Genomic DNA, 27,341 nt, shown 5'->3' with positions numbered 1-27,341 from the left:
AATCTGCACACTGGAGTTATAAATAAATAAAAACAGAACAAGAAACACACAACACCATGCAAAAAATAAATACGGCATGCAAATAATAATTTTACTAATGAATAACAAGAAAGCTATACTCACACAATAAAAATATTGATCTTACAGATTATATTTAAATATAATAATGTCAAATATTTCATAAGAACTATATTAAAGCTATACTCACACATGAAACTTAAATTTTTTACATACATAACCTGTTCAAATAATCTTTATATATATATTATAATTTTAAGTATATTGATATATATTTTTTTATATATATATAAATTCAATAAAATGAAAAACTTTTATATTTAATAAGTTAAATTAACGCATTTATTAGAGAAAATATTTTTAATACAAATCTCATTCCTTATAGCCTAGTTTAAATACTTTTTTGGTAACAATCTTTAACGTATCTATTATATATAGAATAAATAAATAAATAATTTAATAGCATTACACCGTTAATACTACAAGTAATACACTCGGCTCGTCGATGCCGTTACTCAAAAATCTCAGACGCCTCACAGCCTCAATTAATACGTACAAAAATTAAATAATGCGATAAATATAAACTCATAATTACAATTTTACACTTAAACAATAGACCCAACGATTTAAATTACTGCTAAATATACACAAAACGTATTGTATTAGCGACTACTATATAATAATTACACGCACATGTGGGTTAATTGAGACTATGAGTATGAAAACGTTATTATATTATATATGAAGTGTATACCACATTCCTACCGTTCCAATTTATAATTCATATTAATAATATGCATAATAACTATATCATATAATGTTGCACACTTTGAAAATTTGTTACGTTTAAAGTAGTGTGTAATTAATTATTAAATCAACACAACGCTTGTTTGATATAATTTTAATTATACAGATCTCAATCATTGGCTCGTGAGAGGAAGCTACATTAAAATATGCATAATATACTATTTTATAAATATAATGAATTCATTGATCAAAATATATTTTTATTAAAATTGTAACGATAGAAATGTGGAAACTGTCGTCGTGGAAGACAACGCCAAAATTCCTGAACGACGCCAATTTCCCGGAACGTCTGTGTACCAGGACCTTCGCAAAACACTGAACGTTTCCCGGACATGGAAAGTTCTCCGCTTATCTGAAACGACAGACCCAACTTTGGTCAACTATTACCAATCGAGTGCAATAGTTACGCGACTGTTCGCAGATTGACATGTCCATTGATAAGTTTCTCATTGTTGAAACTAACCATCGCCTCTTCAAACAACACACATATGTACATCGCACGTCGGCTACAATAACGTCACAAATCGAAATATATATGATTTAAGTTAATACTTTATGGAACTAGTGAGGTTAGAATATTGGACAATAAGAGTGTATAGCTAACGTTAGTCTTAGAAAAAAAAAATGTAACAAGTTGTATCTAGATAAGAAAAACTAATTCATAAAAATCTTTAAAAGCAGTTTTTAAAATAAAAATCATCATGAAAGAGATTAAAAATTAAATTATTCTCAAAATGTAACTCAAATATTTGTTAATAAATTGATTATTTATTAATTGTAAAATAGGATGTACTCAAATTAAATATCATATAAGACTTACTCCAACAAAAAATGTTTCAAATATGTATTTGATCTAAAACAATTTCAAACCCAACACAGTGGAAAGTATTTCTTTAAAATTGATGAGTGAATTTTTCTTGTTTTTCCACTAAGTGGTGTAATGTAGCATACGAAAAAATGACAATTGCAGAAAAGAAAGATTGTGTTTTTAAAATATTAGTTTATTTTGAAACTAAGTGGTAAATTAGGTTGCTTAATAATTTTAACTGAGATTCAATTGATTCAATCCTTGAATTTTGATTTTCTGGCAATAGAGGGATTAAAAATAGTTACATATTTAGCTCAGTTGTGTCGTTATTGTAGCCGACGTGCGACATGTCAAAGTATAAAAATATATAACTCTGCAATATGGTAACCCTGGTGTGTTGATCTCAGCGAGACATCTAAAAGCGTGCGCGAGTTCTTATCCGCGACTCGATCGCGAAATCCTGACCGGGACAAAATTATTCCGCATAATAAGTGTTGTAGGTACAGTATGGTCACCGCGACGGTGAGAATTTCTAAGACAAGTGCATTCCTCACTCTGGAAACAATGGGAGTCTTTGTCTCGATACCTTAATGATAAGACGAATCGGGCTTGGAATAGGGTGAAAAGTTACTGAGATTGCCGTGTTGGAACGCGTTCGAGGACGATAGGATACGAGGAGTGCTTGTGAATCCAGACTGTAGTCTACTACTACCAGACATCAGCCCGCTATAATTCATCGGGGAGCTCAACGATAAGGAAGAGTCTAGACCCGAAAAGTAGCCCGATGAGGTGTTCTTGGATACGGGTTGAGCCGCCTCTTTATAGGCGTCTAAATGTTGCTTTACCAGAGACAGGACGTCGGATATCGTTGCCAAACTAGACCCGGCGGCGCAGGTCCTGTACAGCAATAGGGACACGTCACCGAAGAGCGAATCAAAAATTTTACCTGTGGTGAAGAGGACTATCGCTTTCAGGCAGGAGTACTCGGCCGAATCGACGTGCAACGCCTTCAGCTTTTCCACCTGCTCTTGGAATATCCTAATGTGGTCCATGAAGGCGACCACCCTGTCGGCGGCCATCGGAGAGGCGTGCAGACCGGCGGCTGCCAACAGCGGTGCCACGTGCAAGGGCATCGAACACTGAGACGCATTTAACACAAACAGTTCCGACCACACTAGTCTGAGCAACGCCACTTGATCAGTCACTTGCAAATCGGGGAAGAACGGGATATTCCTCGCCCATTCGACGGCGGAAAACAATAACCTAGCAGCTAGTTCACATATATTGTCTATTCCCATAATATTGTTCGGTTGCATACACTGGCCGTATCTCGAGGTGGGGTAGGGTTCTGCCCTCAAGAGCAGCGATATGTAGGAGGAGAGGTATGAGTGTCCGTTGAGGCCAGCGGCTGCAACAGGGTCCGTGCTGCCGAAGAACTGTCCGGGAACGATGGAGCTTCCTTGCGAAGGGGGCACCCGCCCTCTTTGCACGGCTGAAATGAAACAAAAAGAACACAATTAATGCCAATTAAGAGCAATAGAATCGCACGCCAGCGTTATGCAACTGCTGTCATTATAACAGTGCGATTGCAGAGAAACCTACTATTGACCGCAATTAGTCAAACCAATTACGGTAATGCAAATTCCTAAGAAATCGTCATGATATATATCGTGCTGGTGTATCAGTCTAATCTCTGTTGATATATTGAAGTTTTCATCTATCTATTATATATGCAATACAATTTGTTTTTACTCGTTAGACTATGAACAGTAATTTGCGTTAGAATAATATGACATTGTTTAAGTGCTAAGCCATCGTAAAGTTTGACATCATTTCTTGATTTGTTTTACGAGTAATCTTTTTGCAAATATAAGCGCTAGGTTATTTAAAACTTTATGGTATAAGCATTTAATTAAAAACATACACTAAACACAATAACTATGTGAATGTAAAAATGATAATAGTATCATTTATCTATTAGCCGTTAAAATCAGGCGCTTTTAGCAAATAATACTGTACAAAAATAATTCCATTTAAATGTAAAAGTTGTCACTTTTTAAATACGAAATAATTAAAACGATTATTACAAAAATGCATTTGCTAGCATAAAACTCATAGATTTGCTTTATCCCATTTTGTAAAAAACAATACGGTAATTTATTTGTAGCTATCTCCATTCTAAACCTTTTCTACTTTACAAATTCACAATTTTAATGTAAATCGTAAAACATAGCTTTTATTACGTTAAAAATAAGCTTTGCTTCATTGTAAATTTTATATTAAATCATAAACTTAAATAAATAAAGTAAAACATTAATTTATTTATTTAAGTTAGTTGTTAAACGTTTTCAAAAATATAATCTGTGTATTCACATATAAATCAAGGAAAATTATAATTACCTAATAAATAATTAATGCAATGAAATTATATAATATCTATTCTAATGATTTTAATTTACGATTTTTCATTATTTTTGTTTTTTTTAAAGTGTAATTAAAAAATATATAATTTTATTTAAACTATGTTCATAATTTTTGATTTTTCTACATATTAAAATTGTTATTAAATAAAATATTTAAGTTGGTTATCCAGTATATATAATATTTATGTAAGAAATATGAATAAATTATGCTAATGTCGTAATTATTCTTGTAAGATATTAAATATATAGTTGAAATGTTAATTTATGATCAAAAAATTTGTAGCAAAAATAGTTTTTCACAAAATAATTTTATTTTATAAGACACAGATTCTAAGCTTTTTCTACTTCACAAAATAATTATTTAACGTGAAATATAGAACTTGACTCTCAATATGTATTATAGTACACTAAAAAAATTATAAAAATCTATAGTTGAAAAACGATAAAATTTACAAAAATACAGCGCTATTTAAAAAGTAAGACAGTATTTTTACACATAGATCGAGTTACATTATCTTTGCCAAATAATTGCAATAAATAAATAAAAATTGTACAAAGCTAAATTTATGCTCTATTAGTGATGCATATAATTTTATTGTGCAATTAAAAGTTAGCTCATACAGTTTTTTTTTAATATATGATTATATAAATTATAATATTAAAGTTGATGCTATAAATTTTGTCATTTAATTGAATTTACAAAATTGACGTTACCAAAAAAAATATATTTTGTAAAAAAAAAAACAAGAATATATTTGAAATCTATACATAATTTACCATATTAAATCTAGTTTTATATTTTTTAAGAAAAAATTCACGAACCCCCTTTTTAATGTAACCTTGCTAAACTATTTCTTCTTCAATGATATTTATATATTGCACCAGATATTTATTTATGCGAAAATTGATGTTCCATTAATCATGTCAACAGTTTTATTGGTCGTGTCAAACAAATTGACATGACGGCAACGATTTATTTTTTACGCTCATTTTGACGCTTTTTCGCATAGCGCAGCAGATCGTTGCGAAATTGATAAATTACCAGATAGACTGGCTGTGACTCAACAATCCCACATCCGCTACCCACAACTGCAGCAAACAGTAAACGATATACTGTTTTTTTTATTATTATTTCTCTCTTCCACCTGTTCGAGGCTCGAGGCACTTGGCCAATGATACAATTCCTCGGTTAAGGTCGTTCGTTTGCAATTAACCCATTTACCCGTTGAGTTGCTAATCAAGCGCGAGCACTAACCATCATCAATTATATCGACAAACGATCGCAGTGAATCTGATAATGTAGCGTACATATCTAAAAGCATTTTAATATAAATAAAAAATGTTTTAACGACGCCCATAATTTTATCCCGGGTACGCCCGTTGTGTGTATTATTGAGATTATTTTTCGACACATAAATCTGGTTTTGGTCACCGTTTTCTAAGATCTAGCAACGAGTTTTCTAAACAAGACACGCTTACGACGATTTATTCGCCTTGTAGAGATTCCACTGGAAGCGATTAGATTGTGTCTTTGGTATTATCCGGTTGACGTGATTATTTAGTGTTGCTCTCTAATTGAAATGTTTAATACTGTTCCTTCCATATTTTCAATTTTTCTCCATAAAAATCACTGCTATTTAATAAAAGCACATATAATACAATATATCGATATAGCGGTGTTCCTTCTTTCAACAATAATGAGATGCAACCTCAGCTTGCATAAATATCATGTATCGCTTATACCAAATCAGGTTTCAACGATCGCCTTATTTATGGCTTTCATGAATAAAAGCTTATCGGATTTGTTTTTATTGGTGTATTCATCGGACATAAATAAAAAGCACAAAGGTGTTATTATTCAATGACCGTCCGGGGCTGAGCCTTTATTTATTGTGCAATATGAGAATATCGTAAATGTAAACACGCGTCAGAGAAAATCTCTGAAAATATTTATGAAAGATTAGAATGTAAAACGATTATTTTTATCAAACAAACTAAGACTCAGCCATTTTTAAAAATAATTAAAATAATACATACTCAGATATGTGTGGAACAATAAAGATTGTTGCTAAGGAAATAATTTTTATTTATTACTTGTTATAAACATTATTTTGTTTATCTACATTTGAAAACAAACAAAAATAATCAAATAATAGCGGATATGTTTAAATTTATAAAATACAACAATATGAGTTTCATGCGCTTAATCAATTTTATGCTTTCAAAATAGTATGTTTATAATAAATACTATATTTTATGTAAAATTCATAAATATATAAGATTATATTATTACGTTTTTTATACAGAATTATTATGAATAAATTATTTGTTCACGGATAATAAATATAAAATACATCTGTTAAATTTTAATACTACTTTTATGACTTTTTAAGCGAATAGGATACTAGTATTATTCATTTAATAAAATTATGACCATCGTGACTTGACAGATGCGTCATAATGGCGGAAAGTATAAAAGTTAAAACAATTTAAAAATAATATAAACACATACATAAAATTAAAAACATGAAAACATAAAAAGAGACTCAATGCACAATATGGAGCAGCAGAAGAGTTGGAGAGTGCTCCAGTCCTTGTCTTTACAGGCAAGAACAGTGGACGCGACTGAGCCCTCCAGGGCCCGCATTTAAAACTGCTCGAGCACCGAAGGGTTGTCAACCATGCTTTTGAACACTTTTTAAAAGTGTTTAATTGCAAGTTGACAACGAAACGTATCTCAATGCTTCCAAAATGTAAGCACTGAGAAACAGTTATGGATAGTACCCGTATTCCATCAAATATAAAGACTGAAAGGAATTACGCTGTACTTTTATAAAACGCAAATCCATAAAAAAAAAGTCAGCTTCTAGTATACTGTGGACTAGAGCATCATAAAGAGTGCGCAATACATATATCTCAAGATAAAACCGAGTATTTTTATCGTTTTGCTGTAAATCTGCAATGTGCTAAATTTCCAGTGTTTTTAGAAAGCTACACCAACATATTTATTAAAGGAATGTCTATCTAGAATATATTCGCCAAGATAGTAGGAGCTCTCCGCCGGCTATTGAAAGCCCACTACTATAAAATATTTAGATCCTCCTGTAGATCAAGAGAATTCTAAATTGACTGCACTGTCTTAATAAATTTTAGGTCATCCGCATATAAATAAATTGTTGTGCGATTTATTAATGTTTCAATTCCATTAATATGCAATAAAAATAGTAATATTTTTCTGAAAATGAATTTTCATACTAAATAAACCATTAAAAAATTCTAAATTAGATAATTTTTTTGTCACAAGTAAATCCTGATTTATTTTATCAAATGCTTTTTCAAAATCTATGTTTATAACCTTTTTTTGTACACTAGCGTTTAACAAATAATTTCGAAACAAAGTAAGTAAAAACCATTAGGTCCGTGACAATGGATTGAGATTAGCTGAAGCCATGTTGCTGTTTAAAGAACATGCACCTGTAATGATTAAAAACATATTTATGTATTATAATATATATAATTTTTCAGGTGCTAAAAGCAATGCAATAATGCTTGTAATTATCAATGTATGACTTTTCACCCTTTTTATGAATCAGGGTGATCTTAGGGCATTTTTATAACTCTATAAAACAAAAGGATCAGAAAATTAAATTAGATATAAAGCAAAGAGTCTTTTTAGAATGTAGTCCGGGGAAAAATCTGTTCCTAAATAAAAAATGAACTTTAATTTTCTAAATAATCTACATCGACCAAACTGAAGTTTTTAATTGACGAAAAAAAATTACCATTAATAGACAATCTGATTTTGATTTCTCGAGAAATAAGAATTCTCGACTTCACTTCTCAAATTTTCCGGGATATCTAGAAAAATTTTAAAGAATAAAAAAAATATTTATAACACAGTAAGTATTGAAAATAAATTATTACATATTATTCTTAAAATAAACCTTTAATAAACACATGCCATATAAAGTATAATCAAACATCCTCGTTCTTTTTTTGTTAGCAATTAAATAATCTGCAAATATTTTTTTTCCCATTTTACTGGATTTTGCTAATATTTAATTAATGACATCAATGTTCAATCAATTTTCATCAATTTTCATCGATTATAAAATTTATCTTTAATTGTACGTTAAAAACGTTCCAAGAAGTATGCATATTTGGCATGATCCCGATAGGCCTTACTTGTGCAGGGGTTTTTAAGCTTTTAAAAAATATTCCTACAAATTTAATTTTATGTAATAAAAATTTTTTATAAAATTTATCGAGAAATAATAATTTTAATATTTTTAATAAATATTGTGTCTCATTGTAATCAATTCCTCATTGTAAAATCCGAATGTTACCCAGCGTAAATAAATAAGTTACAGCGGATTTACACTGTAAAAAGTTTGCGACAATAATAAGATGAATTGATTTATACGTAAAATTACATATTTTTTATTGTGACATTTTGCAAAAAAATGGAAAATGTATGGTTTGGTATGACAAAATACAAAGTATTGAAAATCATTTGCTGGTCGATGATTAATTTATAAATTGTCACATGCTAGAATTAGAATTATCTTGATAGAAAAAGTATTTTATAGTCATTTCTTAAGCTCCACTTTTAGTTGAAAATTACTTAACAATGTTATCTTGTACCATTAATCGAAATACACATGCTCAAAAAAATGCTATCTCCAAAATCTAAAATTAAACACCAAAATTTTATGTTAATAAAATTAAGATATTGTTTTATTTCACTATTTTTTTAGTTGTCTATTTAGTTTTTTTTCTCCTTGGAAAATATGGAGAATTTTACACTTAACACCATCGATGTCCATTACTTTTTTTTAAATACTAATATGCTATTTACAATTATTTTAATGGAACAAATAAAAACATAAACAATACTACTAAACTCATGTCTTCTAATCAGGAAATATACTATTTTTCTTATACATAAATAAAAAGGGTTTAAAATCAAATAACATAAAATAATAATCAAAATTAATATGTTTACCTTTAAATGTATAACACAGTATTATTCATAAATTTTATAGCATACATATTATTTATTTATTAAGTGATTAAATTTGCTAATGAAGTTAGTTTGTAAAAGAAAAATTCGTTAAAAAAATTGCCGTTTATCTGTAAATTTATAGATAATTAAAGCATTTGAGTAAACTAAACTTTTAAGGGTTTTAATCAAATAAATATAACTTTCAACGTATATTCAATGCTAATAATCCAGCATTGAATAAACGTTCGTCATTGACCGTTATATGCTTGATTTCATCTTTCAAAACGGAACTTGTTCGGTGAATCATTGGGCCAGTGTGCCGCTGGCCGAGTTGCATATTATGCACCGGTGCATCTCAAGATTAATGCCTCGGTGTCGCAGATAAAGACGTTTCTGGTGCCAATATTATTTTATAAACGATAAATAACCCCTTCGACTTCGAGGGCGTGATTTATTGACACGGATCGCAAAAAAAAATAAGAATCGACTCGGAATTCGCCATAAATAATTCAGAATCGGATAGGCAAAAGTGCACAGCATCCCCACGAAACGAGCGCTAATAGAGATGTGCACCGGTCCGTAACAAACTTCTTGTACACCGAGTGATTTACGTGCTTTTTCAATATAATTTTACGCTAGTGTCGACAATACAAATCGATGACAATGAGCTGCCCGCCGTACAATGTCGATCGTTTTTCAATTTCTTCAAATTCCCGAAACGACACGGATTCGAATCGTTGGTATGTACAATTAGTTTTTTCATCTTGATAATTGATTAGAATCCTGCTAGGGGTTATTCGAAATAGTTTACGATTCGATTTGACTTTTGTGATGATTGGAATTCGATGAGATTTCTAGTAATGTTGATGTGGTACGGTCAAAGACCTAACAAAATTCCAGGTAATGAATAATCGCACTTTCTGCCAATCTTTACTATAAAAAATAATATGATCCGAGATTATCTTCATTGTCAAATTTGTTGGAAAGCCATTGAACATACATTGACTTTTTGAAAACAATAAAACATCTTATTTATGATTTTAATTCTGATAACTATGTGGCAACTTCAACAACTATCCGGTATATTTTTAATACAAAAGTTCTGAAATATTTAGAATAAAAAAAATATGTTTTAGATTAATGTCTTTTGGGTAGGTACTACTATTTAATTGACAAAATAAATCAGCCTTGTTCGACACAGCAATAAACGCGATAAATTAGTACTCCACCATTAGTTATAAGACAAAATTTAAGATACACTCTCAAATTATGATTTTTTGCCATGTCACGTGTAATCTATCATGACGCGATTCACGATCTTCATCGTGATAAAGGTTTGGGCGTCTTTGAAGTCCGATAATGAGCAGCAATCCACATCAATTACTATCATTTGCCACGCTCAGGTGAGAACAGGTTACAGAGGTAAACGGTATTACATGAAATAGTGTTCGGCTCCAATCAAAAGCGCTTTCTTCCTGCAATAATGCCATCATCGATTCCGCGAACGAAGATCTCAACTTACGCCGTAAATAAACGGAGAAGACGTGAGAACAATGCTCAGTCATTTTTTACGACCGCCAATATAAACTATACACCTTTGAGTAAACCTGGGATAAACTGACACTACAATTAAACGTATCGAAAGTTTATATATTTAAGATGATCCACATCAGAATAACAGTCATGCCATACACTATTAAATAATATAATGACATATTGAGAAAGTGGTTAGTTACCGCAGTTTACCTATTAAAAATCGGTATCCATTATTTAATATTGAAAAAAATACACATGCTGATTGTTCTGACAAAGTGTGTCGAAATAGTAATAATGTTATCTTATTAGCATATGAACAATGGTTCGTATTATGTACAATGCTCCTCGGCTTGTAATTAATGTAAGGCAAAAATCAAATCGTCGATCAACAGTCGAAATAATAAAGCATTTACTCGGCAACCGCGCATTATAAGAAATAAGCCGATGTAAATTCGTGATCACGTTTTAGGATAAAATTCTCAAAAAAAAACAAGAGCGTCGCCCTTCAGATGATACCATCTTTATTGTTTTACGTGAACGCGAAAGCAGTCGTGGAGTGCCTTAAAACAATAATAAAAAAATCATATTATATATCAAAAAACTTAATTCGAACCATCGCCCGGCCGCAAGACGGCTGGGCAACTGCAAAAGAGATGTTCTCTTACATCTTAGCGAATCCACTGCGCGACCTTGGGACACAAAATTAAATCAGCATAAGTTAAAAAGCAATTCGCATTCAAAGTAACATTATTTTATAACATGATTTATTGGCGAGCGGTAATTAAGATAGCGCGTTGTAAAGTGACCGTTTTAACTGGTCTCGGTGTGAGAGTCGGCGCGGTTCAAATAAATATGGAATTGCGATTATAAAATATTGCGCAATGGCAATATTAACGATTGAGACATATTTTATAGAGGCTGTATAAAACGTGATAAGGCACGAAATGAAAATGCTTGATTAAATGGCTCGAAACTCGAATAGACTCCGACGCGTATTAAGCGCCAAACCTGAATGCGCATAAAATAAAATTGACATATGTATGATTTTGAACATTATAATTTAATTTACATCGTTCTAATTTTGTTGTCTCATTATTGTGAATTCATGTTTTATATATTATTTATTTATATTTATTATATTATTTTTACAAAAAGGCAAAATTTGCATAATTGCAAAAATTCTACAGATTTTTTTCAATTAATTTATTTTTACAAAAATAAAGCGAAACATTATGCCATATAGCAACGAATGGTTGAGTTCTAAAACAAACACAAAACTATATATTGCTCTCATATCTAAGAGATCTTAAGTTAAACTTCCTTTTATATCCCTTTTGATACGCATATCATAAAAAAATTAATTTATCATCTTCCAAGGATCTCATATATCGATCCATATTTTATTGAATACAAAGTATGATGAATGATAAATGTAAAATGCATTTGCATAACAAACACCCTTATTTTTAATTTTTCATTAAAAATATTTACTAAAATAAGTTTGTTGTTGTTATATAACATACAATACTGAAAGAATATATTAACAACAAAAATCATAATACAAAACTGAAGAATCAATAATCGTTTTAATGTTATCAAATATAATAAAAAAAGTTTTATTATTCAATTGCTGTGTTTATACATCTGATGAGCAGCATTTTATTCTTGTGGCACCCCAAATCATTATATGTTACATTTTGAGTATTTCGAATCATAAATAGCAGTATCAACTATTTTTTAAATAAACGATTACTTAAAACCTAGATTCACTTTTTTAAATGAATTATCAGAATCTGTTTTACATCACAATTAGATATGTAAGTATTAATTTTAAAAGATTTTATCACTTATTTCGTGAATGTCAAAATAATATATCATAAATTATATCATTCTTAATAGTGAACAACAATTAAATTAAAAAAAGTTAGTTTTCGAGAATAACTCGATAAAAATTTTATGTTATTTTTTATATCTTACGTCTTTCGAAAAATCTCGTATGGTTTTTTTTATTAAAAATTAAATTTATTTGAATATTTTCAAATAGTTCACAACAGCTGTAATTTTGAATAGGTCAAAGCAGGTAGATATAAAAGGAACAGGATTTTTAATTAACACTCATTAACATTGCTTGACAATATAATTTTTTACCCGACTCAACTCTTGAAATGATTAGTTTTTCCTCAAAAATACTCATTAATTGTTTTTTTAAGTATACAAATATTTTTAATGGCTTATAACCATTGTAGTTTTGAAGATAAATACTGCTAAATTCACAGCTGAATTTAGAGCAGGTAGATGGAAAAAAGACAGATTTTCTGTTTAAAATTCCATAAAAATTGTTTGACAATGTAAGTTTTAAGAATTAGGTAAAGCAAACAATTTGTTTAAATTCATTAATGTCATTACTGCTTCATTTATAAGAATAAATATAATAAGTGCAAAGTGATCATTTATTTATTTGTTAAAAATTAATTTTATACAAATATTTTTAAATGGTTTACCATAAATATAATTTTAAAGATAAATAGTAGCTTTACTTTGCTAATTTCACAAATGCATTCAGAGTAAGTAGTAAAAATAGTGACAAGAACTTCTGATTAACATTTCAAACAGTGTAAATTTTTTGACCGGCTTTAAAAATTACTTTAAGCAAAAACTTTCGATTTTTGCAAGTGACTAGCGTTTCGTTTACATGATAATTCCTCGAGAAACTTGTAAAATAAGTATTTTCCAAAAAAATTCTTTAAGAACTTAATTTAAATAAGTTTTATTTTTCGAAATTCACTACTGCGTTCAAAACAGGTAATAAGAAAAAGGACAGAAACTTTCGATTAACACTCCAAAAATGTTGTTTGATAATATAAGTTTCATGACTGATTCTAATAATTATGATTAGCAAACATTTTTTGTCAACGAATGCAAAAATGAATGCCTTAATTATATTATATTACCAATCTTCTCAAATATCTCATATAAGAATTTGTTTTAAAGTATGTTTTAATCAATGTTTTACCATATTTTTCGTTCATTTATATTATAATTATCAACTAGATATATTATTAAATATTATTCATATTAATGAACATTGAACTAAATTTTCAATAAAATTATTTTATATATACAAAGATATATACTGTAATAATATTAATACATACTGTGTAGAATATGTCAAATAAATTTGGATCACATTATTATTTCTCGAGAAATGTTAAGCATCGATAAATAATAAACAGTAGTGATTACAATGATTGAAAATATATTTATATAGAGACAATGAAGTAATAAAAATAAATTTGGAATAGATTATTTCTCAAAATATATTTATTATCAATTTTAATATTTAAAAAATCATGTAATGCTGATACAAAATATCAACTTACTGCATGATATAATAACTGCAGTTTAAGATAACCTTAGGCTAAATAATTTTAATTTAATAATATGTTTGAGAAGCGTCCGATTTTAATATCCACCTTCATTTTTCACACGCCTCACATAATTAATTACGACTGGCGCGCATCTTTACACGCCCTTTTTTATCAATTAACCATCTAATTTAAAGTCAACATATTTCACAGTCAGCCTGTGTCGAGTTCGACACTATCTCTGCCGGTATTCTGGTATTCACTTAAAGGTGATTAAGTCATTTGAGCTCGGGTGATTTATTAGCGCCGGCCGAGGCCGGACACTATCCAGTGTTGTAGTGACAAATTTATTTAGATTCCGGTAATTAATGTTACACCATTTGAATATCTAACAGAGTAGAAACGCACATCCATCTATCGGAAGACAAATTAATTGATATTGGGATTCTATCCGAGACGAGAAAAAACGTCATAACAATAAAGATAATGGCATGCGGCGAGAGCAAATTCGCTTCGGCTAATTTGCATGATCGTAATTTATCGGAGAATTTTTTTATTCGTTATAAAAAAATGTTTAGCGTATTATCGGCTTGTTAGCGTGAATTCGTATTCATGAGACGGCGATTGAATAAATGAGAAAGCTTAAGCGAAAGGGTTATAAAATCATCGTAAAACTCGATTTTATCATAATGTATGTTTATTCGCCATCTCTGGCTGTAATATGGTGTAAAAGCTTAAAAATAAAAATCAAAGGTACCGTTCATTAGGAAGTGACTGTGGTACTTGGAAAACCCATCAAAGTAATCGCGCAAATTGCATCTTTCGCTTTTAAATATGGGGGCAATAAATGTAACGCTGAACGATACCAAAGCACCAATGCAACGGAGCTTTTAAAGCATTCGAAAGTTTATGTCCTGAGACTTATTTTACACATACGCGTCTATAAAATAGTAATTGATCTTTGCAAATAAGTAGATGTTTTATGCTTTAATCAATTTATTACGCTTTCATCAAATCACTCATTAGAAATACATAGGATCCTCGAACTTATGACATATATAGTTTTGTACTACAAAACTGGTTGTACAGAATTATTCTACACGATGTGCTAAATTAATAAATAGTAGTTTGATAACATCGTGACTTTTGTGAAAGCAATGATGCTATAAAAATGCTAATCTAATTACTTATAGGTTATTAAAATATAAAACGAACAATGAACATTATGGCTCAACTTGTGTGTTATTTCGTTAACAAATTATTTTTAATACAGTCGCTCCCATGCAAATTTAATCACAATTATAATGAATTTTTTTATGATTTACTCGATATGGATTACCTAATTTTGCATAGCTTTTATATTATAATATACTGAAATTATTTATTGTATGTGTACATATTAGGATTAAATTAATTTGTACATAAATACATGCAATAAACATTCTGTCTTCTGTGGCAAGATAGACCAATAGTATTTTTACGTATTGTCCAAATATAAAAACGTTAATGATTGCATACAATATTCAAGAATGCATCATACACATGAACTATTTTATGCAGTTACAAAAACACCCATTCAAAGAAACTGTTCTATGCCTCGTAGCACAGCTCGTTCGACAGATGAATCAATAACGTCAATTCCGAGTACTCAGAAGATTTTGCAATCCGATAAATTGCTCAGATAATTGCGCAATTTTGTTGTGTCTAGATTGATTTTGTTTTATTTAGATTGAAACGTTACATTAGGTATGTGGTGTACATAACGACATTCTAGCCCGCGATAATTACAAGTAAGAGGATCATTATGGCGAATCGGATGGTTATAGGATGTGGAGTTCTTCGCGTGCCGCGTCGTTATCCTGACGACGAGCGTCATGTCATGACTTCATGGCCGCAACGCATGCGCATAACGCCGCTTATATAATTGTGTGAACGTTCATTCGAGGAACAACCACGATCCAGCGCGTGCTTACATGTTTCGCCGCGTACAGTCAATCTAATCCATCTGATAAAAATCCTTTTCGATAAAATTATTTTAAAATCGAGAGATGGTCTGACTTTGAACAAATTAATACAGCATAGTCTGATCTATAGATACCAAAAATTGATATGATATTTGTAACTTTAAATTAAAATACAGTGACTTATGCCACTGGTTTATAAGCCTTTTATTTCACTCAATGCGATACATTGAAAGTGGTCAAATTTTAACACAATATTTGTCACAATTTAATAGTAGTCAATCATGACTTAAAAAATAGATCAAAAACATTCATTTATGGAGCACCAAAATCCTAGGTTGTTATTTTTTCTTAACCCAACGACTTTTTAGTAATTTTTAATCACGCGTCAGTATCTCTTTCTAAAAAATAAATATAAAATACTTGGTTTACTGATAAATGAAGCCAGTAAAATAACCTTTATTAATAAAAAAAACTTGTTTCAAAAAATTAGTTTGCTCAAAAAAAATAATCAAAAAGTGGTTAATATATGACATTATTATTGAGTATATAGTTACTGGTATATTATATATTCGCGGGTAATCGATGAAAATCGGTATTTAGGGGGTCAGATGACTGACCGTATGGTTTGAAGTAATTTGTAAGAATGCTGACGAACAAACGAAATTCTCCTATTTATATAATTATGCTAATTAAGGGATGTCCGTCGTCTTAGTCTATAAATAGACTTGCTGGATCAAAACTCGTATGAAGGGTCATTGATCTAACGAAAACAAAGAGTTATAAAATATAACAATATATAACATTACTATAAAATCTATCAAAAAAAATCGCAAATTATTTTAAGAAACAAATTTTTATTTATTTTAAGAACTCATTAAAAATATTCATATTTTTAAAAAATAGTATTAAATATGGAAAATAATATTGATATAACATTTTTACATTTAATAGTAGATTAAAAAATAGTAAGAAAGGTGTTTTTAAAATTTTGTTTTAATAACAGTTAAACGTCGAATAAACTATAAAATTAAATCTAAATTTAAATTAACTGTAGTTTGATACATATTATATAATACTATACGGACTCATTCGGTTTTAGATGTTTACGTTAATTTAAGAAAAGTCTAATTTAATCGTATCTCAGACGATACATTTTAATAATAATCATAATAATTATTAACTCTAATCCATACACACCAAAAAAATTAAAACCTAATAATGTAATATATGATATTAAAAGTTTAAATACTTATGCTACATTTCTTTAAATAAAATATTTTTTTATTTCAATCAAAATAACGTTAAAACCATATATGTTTTTAAAAATCATTTGAGAGTAACCCCAAAATCTTAATGAAAAGTTATTCTAATTGTTTATACATTTTTAACAAATTAGAAATAAAATTTACTTAAAAATATAAATACTTATGCTACATTTATTTAAATAAAATATAAAATAAAACATAACTTTAGGTTTTATTTCACACAAAATAACGTTAAAAAGCATTTGATAGTAACCCCCAAATCTTAATGAAAAGTTATTCTAATTTTTAACAAACCAGATATAAAATTTATTCAAAAATATTAATACTTTTGCTACATTTCTTTAAGTGAAATAAAAATAAAACACATCTCTAAGCTTTCATATCAAACAAAATAACGTTAAAAAACATATTATATGTTTTTATAAAGCCCTTAAAAGTAACCTCTAAATCTTTATTTAAAGTTCATTTTAATTTTTCAAAGATTTTTAACTAACCAGAATTATTTTTTTAAATATATTTAATTTCTTTTTATTAATTATAATTTATAAATTCAGCATCTAAATGATGATATTATTAAAATGTGGCATTTAAAAGTAGCCTAGTAATTTGGTGAAAAGTTTATTAAAAACTACTTCAAAATAATTATAGATATTATCACCATAATTAAATCCAGATACGAATATAACGCGTAAAAGTTTTAATTATAATTTTTAAGTAACCTTATAAATTTTCTTAATTTAAGAGCATTTAAAAATATTATGAAAATATATTTATATATTAAATCTTATTCTCACGCAATATTAAGAAATATATTTTTGTAATATTCAATATTTTCAATAGATAATGCTATCTAACTAAGTATCTGATTTTTTTATCTGTTATGTTTAGTATAAATACATTAAAAATATTTGTATCTGGCTTTTTTATGCTTAACATTATTGTACAAACAAAGAGTAAATAAAAATTGTCCATATAAAATTATGGTTTATAAATTAATTATTGATAATGATAATACGAGTAAATCAATTCTCATTTACTCTTCGTTTGTATGATACATATTAAACAGCACAAGTAGGCTAGATAATAATTTTATTATTGGCACAATAAGATTTTATTTATATTTTGATAGCTTTTATGAAATATTTATTATGAAAAGCACATATACTATTATTGTTTCATAAATAAATTTTATTTTAGCTACTGACTACAACGTAATAATTCATCTATAAATACGGTACAGCATAATTAACGTCATATTTTTAACTCCCACGCCATTCGCAAGAATTTCACTGGCAATTTGTCAAATCGAAAAGGAAGCTGTAATCTTGTGCTCCTCGGTGAGAGGACCGTACCGGAGGTCACCTCCGTTTATAAGAGGCACAACAGGTATTCAATGGCAGATAACAGATGAGGAAGAATCTCAAGCCAGGCCCCGCGGGGTGCTCGAACCCGCTACACTGAACTACGACCTCTCATGTCTCCATGTCAACGAGATATTATCATAATACAACCGATATATTGCACTTCCGAACCGAACGAAATATATGACACATTCGAGTGGTATTAAATCAAAAGCAGCAATGACCTATTTTATATATTAGTATCAAAAGTTTTGCAGTTAAGCATCAATAAAATATTTACTCTTTTATATTCTGTTATGTATAAATATATCCATCGTTTCTCAATAAAAGGTATGTATAATGAAACTCGATATTATACGCTTAGAAAAATATTATTTTTGTCATATCGACTTGTTTATTGATCGTAATTTTTGAGACGACTTCTGGTATAACAGTAGTAGAATGGCTTTAGCGATTTCGAATCACCTAAATCAAAAATTATATCATATTTCTACTCCATTGTTCGCTAGATGATGATGACTCGTCGATTGTAATAAAAAACGGATTGTAAATTTATAATGTGTGGAGAAAAAATTCGTATGTGTGGATACGAATCACGTACGCAATTCTCATGCATAATTTTATAATATTATTATGATAATTTAAGTTTAAACCGGTCCATTTGATTTGTAATGATAGTTATTGTTACTTTTACGTAAACATCAGGACTGTGGGATACATTAATTGAATTAGAATTGATTTTTATTAATATTATTTAGTTATTTGCCAACCCTAATATGTACACATAAAAATACAATCCACGCTTATATAAATATAAAAATGTAAAATTTTCTCAGAACAAGTTGCGACCGGACAGATTATCGCAGGCCATAAAAATGATACATGTTCGTTGGTGAACTTTTCTTACATATCTTTGTAAAATTTCGCCTTTTTCCAAGAAATTCCACTGATATATGATATGTGTACTTATATTAATTGTCGCAATTATGAAAGCGTCTAGACTGCGTATAAACACATAAATAACAATGAAGATATGAAGACGCGAAGACAAGACACGCACACAATAATATGTCTGGATGCACTCCAATTGTTGACATCCGTCGGAAATGACCTTAATCAATCAGATGTCGCACAACAGTTGTCACTGAAGTGGTTAAATTGTCACCACGCAGGTTGCTCAATGTTTCCATTGAGTGGGTTGAAGCAGTAAACAAACAACGTCAATATTATGACAAGATATTGTCTTAAAATAAAATACAGTCGTGTTTAACTATTAAAAAAATAAATATACAACACAAAATTATCGTCAGTAATTTGATGTAATTATAGTGTTTGAAAATAAAAAGATAAGACAGGTTTTATAATATTATGCATTAGTCATCTCGGTCCAACGCTAACCTCAAAGATTTGCGATAAAAGTTTGCAAAAAAAGTTAATTTAAATAAATAGTAGTAATTTATAAAAATAAAGTTTTATATTTATACCAAGATTGTTTTCCCAAAATATTTCAATAAATAGTTCAACAATCATAGTTTAATTTTAACATAATTATGAGTATATTGTAATTTTAATAAGACACGTGTCTTAAATTAAGAATATAAATTGTGCTTAGTATATAACATGAAGATGTATCGAAAAAGTATTTTTAACATTAATATTAATAAATAAATAACTTATAACGATTATATGAAAATTTACTTTACTTTTAGTGAAAAAGCTCAAATTTGTTCAGAATCAAACTAATTTGTTCAGAATCAAACTAATTTGTTCAGAAACTAACTTAATCGACATGTTTGTGAATAAATATGATTTTATTTACATAGTGAATTTTTAGCTCGACTGAGTTATAAACATCTGGTCAAATTTAAAATGTGCCTGTTTAAGTTTCTAAGTTAGAAATATTATATAAACTGATAAAACTTAATAGTTAATGTCATTACCTATTAAGTTTTATAACATAATCAAAAAATAGTATATATATATTATGTCTATGGGCTAGTTTCAAATGTGCTATGTAAGATTTCATCTCCGTTTATTTAATAGAATTGCTTTAAATTATTTTGAATATATTCAATCCCTTATTTTTTATGTGTTAAGTACAATGAATATGTATTCTGTAAAAATCATGATGGACTTAAGAACTTAAATTTATCCTAGCAATTTCTTTTCATAATATCATGATTGATATATTTAGTGACATCATGTGTCTTTTAAAATCATTCGTCGTATCTCAATATTTTTTTTATTAAATGTTTTATTTTTTTTAAATATACAAGCGATAAAATTAAAATCGTATGCCACTTTCTTTATTTTATCACATAATTTTTCACAGATATATCGACAAGCGCTAGTAAACCAAAATTGTGGGTTTCGTCTGCTTCGTTCCACAGTCACCAACTTCTTGTGCCTTTCGAAAGCAGTTACAAACCCTTCGATTTTTAAAACCAGGTCAATGCAGTCTATACTGACTTTCATAAACAAATTTTTATGCTTTATTGCGCTAGGGGTGGTTGACCTCGCGGCCAATGAGACTCAATGAGAATCTAGTAAGATCTTTTACATTAGTGCAACGGACGGATTGAAGAAGCGCGTGTGACTCTAATAATTTATTGGAAATTTGCGTTCTGTACGATTCATGGTCCTCTTATATGGCTCCATTGTATGTAAGATGATATGGAATGCATGCAATGCAGGCTAGCCAACAAGAGTTCGTCTCCCTGAGTGCTCGGAAGAAAACCTGATATATCTCCAATAACATATTTATTACTACGGGGGGTAGAGAACCGCTCATCCGGCCGTTATAGGCTGCGTGTCCACCCAAAGGGTTGGACTTGTAGTCTTATTAGCGATAACGGCAGAGGTGCACACAATGGATTCCATGTAGTTATACCTCTGTCTGGAATCTGATTGAAGCGAATTACTCATTGCTATTAGTGAGAATTCAAATAAAATTTCTGAGATATCTCGACAAGATGTAGTACGTTATCCTAGTGCTTTTTTGCTAAAAGCGTTCGGAAATAATTCATTGCATGTTTAGGCTAGCGTCTACTCAATGATTCACTTTTAAAAGTTGTTTAGATGCGGTGTCAAGAGTCGCGATCGCGTCCCTTTTTCTTACCGGCGCGACCAGAATGCCTTCAACGAGCTTATTAAACACAAGGATGTTTTTGGCAATGGCTATGAATAGCTTGAAAATATATGTGAAATGGTTCTTATCTATTTTAGGTGTGCACCATAATTATTTTTTTAATGACGGTCAAATTTGTAATAAAAAATAAAAATATTATCTATCAAATCAATGTTATTTCTGTTTCAATATAAATAACGTTTTATGAAATTTAATTTTCAGGTACTGAAAATATTATCATAACTTATTGATCAGTGTACTACGTATAATATAATTGATCTTTAATATATTGTAAATTTTATAGCAATTTTATCAATAAATATTAGTGTCAATCCCCATATAAATCATCTTGGCGAACGTTAATAGGCAATACATAAAATCCAAAAAGGATCGGTCGCAAAAAAGAAGCATCGAAAGGCAGGCGTTGATGAGGAGACTCGGCTCAATCAAGGAACTCTGTCGGCTCAGGATCGAAACAAAAAGAAGCTGAGAGCGACCACAATCCGGTACGTTCATCCCTTTTTGACGAATAAGCTATTATGCATTCGGAGCGTAGACATAAATCATCCACGATGATTGATAGCCGTAGATTTTTCACCCGGACAGTATCTGTCGAAACGATACCTAAGACCTTTCAAATTACGCTCTTTATTATTATAATAGAAATTCACCTCCAGTTTGAGAAGCGCTGCGTAATCAAATAAAAGCGTGATTGCGCGACCGATATAATTGGCCGTTTGGCCATGCGAATCAATGGTGGTCGATCTATTAATTGACTATAACCAATGCCGATTTGATTGTCGGTTTATTAAAGATATAAAACAGTAAGGTCGATTCAGGAAGGTTTTAAGTTTGTTTACATTGTGAATAATATTTGTGAAAAATGGTAAAGAATAAAACATAAAGACATTAATCATAAGCACAGCTACAAAAATCAAATTCAATATCATTTTAATCGACACAACAGCTGTCTCACAATATCAGGGTCAGTAAATATTACATCTTAAATAACAGCGTGTTCTTAATTTTTTTATACTTGAATCATAAATGCAAAATCTTTAGCAGAAATTGTGATAAATCGAAACTAAAATGTCTGCGGAACTATATTTGTCATTGCATAAAAGTCACTGTTGAAATAAGCTACAAATGCCATCACAAAACTTATTACAACAACAAGCTCTCAAATCATAATAATAATAAAAATATGAAAGTAACTACTAATACCTAAAATTAGAGCTCAAAACTAAACCGTTAATTAATTTATAAAATACATACTACAGTAAAAAAAAATTGATTTAAATTCGTCATGTAATTTTATCTATAAGACATAAAGTAACAGTGTTTTTTAATTAAATTAGAATATTATTTAATATATTATATGCTAAATTATTATCCTCAATAGCGGACATGATCGATACTCGTCAAATTATAAACACTCACTTTACGTCTTTTTGTTAGTAAGTAAGTAAGTAAGGCTTCCCCCTTGTTTCAAAGGCGCGCACATACACCGAATAAAAAACGCGATCATATCTCGTCCATTGTTGATCTTTTAGTACTATAACTGCCCATTCATCACATTGTTGAGCTCTTTGTGTAGTAAAACGCGTTCCGTTTTGTCCGACATATAGGTAACCAGCCGGCGAAGGGGTTAAGGACAGCGGATAACCTTTTCGTGCTTTATGCCATTAACCCCAACCTCACGGGTGCATCCTTTTTTAATCCTAATTGTTGTGTTTTGTCGAAGGTTTTTTTTTCTTTCACGCACACATACGTAGGAATTTTATAATCGTCTTATGGGGAGGGTTCGCGAATGTGTATAAAAATTCCGCGTACCGCGCGATATAGGATTACGTATAAAAGGGGATATTGTGTAACAATTTAACATCGGGAGTGTGCCAATAAAGATAGGGTATTCGTGAGAATATGTGAGCGAATAGAGTGGAGGAGCATGTGTTTCTATAAAGATATGCAAATGTGATAGTAAAATATTCAATCGTTGATTGATTGGAAATTTTCGCTGAATTTATATTTAACATAAATATTCCGTATTTGAATATAGAAGCATAAGATTATCTGAAATTTGAATAGTTTCACTTGAACAAAACAGAAAGCCAATATAAAACTAGCATCTGTGCCAAAGCAATTTTCATTTATAACATTCGATTTTTGTAAAAACAGAACTTATATAAAAATATGTATAATTGAGGTCATATGTTGTATACAATATAAATATCTCGATTATTATAAAAAGCGCTGAATTTTACAGATTTTAAAATGGTTTAATCATGGTTAACTAACTAGCAACTTACATACTGTACCAACAATGATTTTAAAATTCTTAAAAAAAACTTCTCATACTATACAATATATCTTACTTACAAAAACTTCAAATATATTTCTAACAATAATATAAATTCAATTAAAAACCAAATCTGTGAATCATATTTGATTAAATTTTTGTATCATTGTTGAATTAAAATACAAATATTCTATAAGCAGATTTTCTGATTTAAAAAAATATAGTCAGAATAAATAATAAAAATATTATGCTTTTTTTTGTGTAACGAACATATTTCATTAGTTTATTAGCTTAAACCAGTGGCATAGTCAGTGACTAATACCCAAAAGAACTGGGTTTGATTAACTAAAATTGTGCCTGGAAGATCGTAAATAATAACAAATGTTTTTTCAGATTTTCCTAATCTTATTGAAATTAACTCTAACAATAATCTAATTCAAAGCATAGAGAATAATATATATATATATATATATATATATATATATATATATATATATATATATATATATATATATATATATATATATATATATATATATATATATATATATATATATATATATATATATATATATATATATATATATATATATATATATATATATATATATGTATATATATATATATATATATATATATATATATATATATATATATATATATATATATATATATATATATATATATAATATATATATATGATATTTACGATATACAGAACATAGTATAAAATAAAAATATTAATGTTTACCTTAACAGTTTAGTTATAATTATAATATAATATTGTGTACGATATTGTATTGTATATACGAATCTTAAATAGTTATTGTAATATGTATATTTTTTAATACTAATCTTACATTGTCAATAGAGAGTCAACTAACGTAAACACAGAGTGACATCATCGCCAGTTTTGATAGTATATTAACCTAAGTTACTTAAAATATTATTTAAGAATACAGATCGTAAATATGTCAAGCATAAATAAAAATAAATGATTTATGTTTTTTAAGGATATCTTATGTTTGACTGTTTTATTCCTTAAAATCTGACAGCAGAGGTTAAGCCTAATAGTTAATGCCTAGTTAGGTTTATAGCTAGGCATTTTTCATTTCTCGAGAAATAAGAATTCTCATTTTCATTTCACAATTTTCTGTAAAATTCACGAAAAATTTTAATAATTGAAAACTGATATGTAATATATAGGATGTAATTATAATAATATAGTATATTATTAAAAATATTTTTATATTAATAATATACAGAGTAATAATGAACGCAAATAATCCAAAGAATTTCGGGCTCCTGTATTTTCACACAAATTGTAATTTTTTTTCAATAATAGCTGTTGCTACTTTATATTTTTATTATTTCGAACAAGATGAAGATATAAACCTTTTAATATTATTTTTAAAAAAAAACAGAATTTAAGTTCGCCGACAGTCAAATTTTATGACGTAATTCTGTGCAAAGCCACCATACATTTTTGCAATCTGCCGATCCCCACGCCGAATTTTATTTTCTGTTTATGTTTATAATATGTATTATATGCATATTTAGTTAAGATTTGTTTAGTGTAAAAATTAGCTATATTAGCTTAATAAATATATATAAAAATAAAAAAAATATTTAAGCATGTACGGGATTACAAGCACTAAAAAATATGTATAAAATAATGTTTTATATGTATGTTGTGATTAAATTAGTTTAGTGTATAAACAATTAGCTATATTATCTAAATAAATTAATAAAATAAATAAATAATAAGATTCTGGCATAGATTGACTCTTTTCTATTCAGCAGTATAAAAAAATTAGCATTGTAAAACATTTAGGAATGTGCGTACAAATTAAATTTGTACCAAAAAAATCTACGAATAAATGAGTTTTTTTTTGAGAAATGCTACAAATGAGAAACAATTAATCAAGAAGAAACTAGATATAACAGTTAGTGTGATATATTTTCGTTTAGAGTATATGTATGCCTTATTTAAATTTAATTAGTTATCCATTGATTTCACAAATCTAAAAATCGTAAAAGAAAGCATTGTCAAGCTTTTTCAATAGTCAATTTAAAAAAGTCGTTAAAAATCTAATATTTTTTACACATTAAATTATGTGTAGAATAATTTGTATTTTTATTTTAGACACTGTTTTAGACAAGTGATGATCAAAATTCAATTAAAACACAAGATTGGCTCATTAAAATGGGAAAACATGGTAAACAACATGAATATATGTACACATACATTCACCATTCACCTTCCGGTTTACCCGAGAAGAATTTTTCTCACGGCATATCCTCAACGAGAGGCAGCGATTGTGATGTTAAATTACATTAAGAAAGCATACGTTAAGTGATATTCGCTAAATAGCGCAAATTTGCTACATGCTTTGTTGACTCGAAATGCATATAATGAAGACATTCACACACTGTGATGGATTTATAAAAGCTGGAAAATATCAAGACGCACAATGGGTTCAAATATGAGCAACATTGTAAGATTTTAAAACGACTGACCGCTCAGTACCTGCTTCGTAAGTTCGTGCTTAAATAAAAAATACGTTACAAATTCTCACGGAACTTATGCCCAAACGGGTCGATCGAAAATGAAATATATGTATACATGGTATAGAGGCGAGAAGGAAAAAGAATCGTCCGTCAAAACAGGAATTCTATGCACGGGCAAGAAAATAATTATAAATATTGCCAAAAGGACGCGGACACAATAGCCGAGGGAGACATTATGCAAAGCGTCCTGTAATTATTTATTTTGCCACATATATCCTGCGACTTGACCATTGTCCGGCCCTTCGAGTTTTGCCAAAATAAAAAGGTGGACCCCCGATTTTAGCGCGGATTCGCAAAGGGTCACTTGGTATCGTCACGCCATTTTGAGAAATATTTTAAAATATATGTGAGAGTAGACCATAAAATTATAACAAAGACTGAAAAGGACTAAACCTTCTAAATACCATAAATAAAATACTTTTGTATACAAGATGATGTCTAAGAAAATTTTAAATTATGACAAACTTTAACTTCATATTCCTACTAATTTATGCATATTAAAAATATTAGTTTTAATGCGCATAAAATGTAAAATTCTGTATTGTAAATTATACACTTGCTTCCAGCTACACGCTAAAGTATTATGTCTTCTGGCTACATAATTGTATAGTTTTACCTCATAATGTGAATAATAAAATATATGTAGAGTTGCATAATATCGAAATTCATAAAACTTCATAACCTTAAAGTATTAGGTTCGAATCTTAAAACTTCTTAAATCTAAAATTCTCAAAACAATACAGTCTTAAAAAATAATTATGATATGATTTTTTTAGTATTTGATACAAAAAA

The 27,341-nt window shown here is 28.9% G+C and overlaps 1 protein-coding gene across 6 annotated transcripts in view; it reads right to left on the bottom strand.

The window, feature by feature from the left end:
- svp (COUP transcription factor 2) overlaps positions 1-27,341 on the bottom strand; it is a 135,163-nt gene that overhangs the window by 67,634 nt on the left and 40,188 nt on the right. For 2 of the 6 annotated variants that reach the window (XM_088188592.1, XM_088188590.1), the window contains exons 3-4: positions 11,263-11,286; positions 2,580-3,125 (exon numbers count right to left, since the gene is read on the bottom strand). In XM_088188592.1, the coding sequence (XP_088044718.1) occupies positions 2,580-3,125; positions 11,263-11,286 (570 nt within the window). Of the gene's footprint in view, positions 1-1,736; positions 3,126-11,210; positions 11,287-27,341 lie in introns of those variants that run through there. The other 4 variants (XR_015810210.1, XM_088188593.1, XM_088188591.1 and 1 more) reach the window with 4 other exon arrangements.

This window comes from Plectrocnemia conspersa, unplaced genomic scaffold (genome assembly GCF_051122295.1).
Source record: "Plectrocnemia conspersa isolate PC_06_02 unplaced genomic scaffold, ASM5112229v1 ptg000007l, whole genome shotgun sequence".
Taxonomy (NCBI): domain Eukaryota; kingdom Metazoa; phylum Arthropoda; class Insecta; order Trichoptera; family Polycentropodidae; genus Plectrocnemia; species Plectrocnemia conspersa.
The sequence above is the reverse complement of the archived record's forward strand: the minus strand, read 5'-3'. Positions and strand labels throughout refer to the sequence as shown.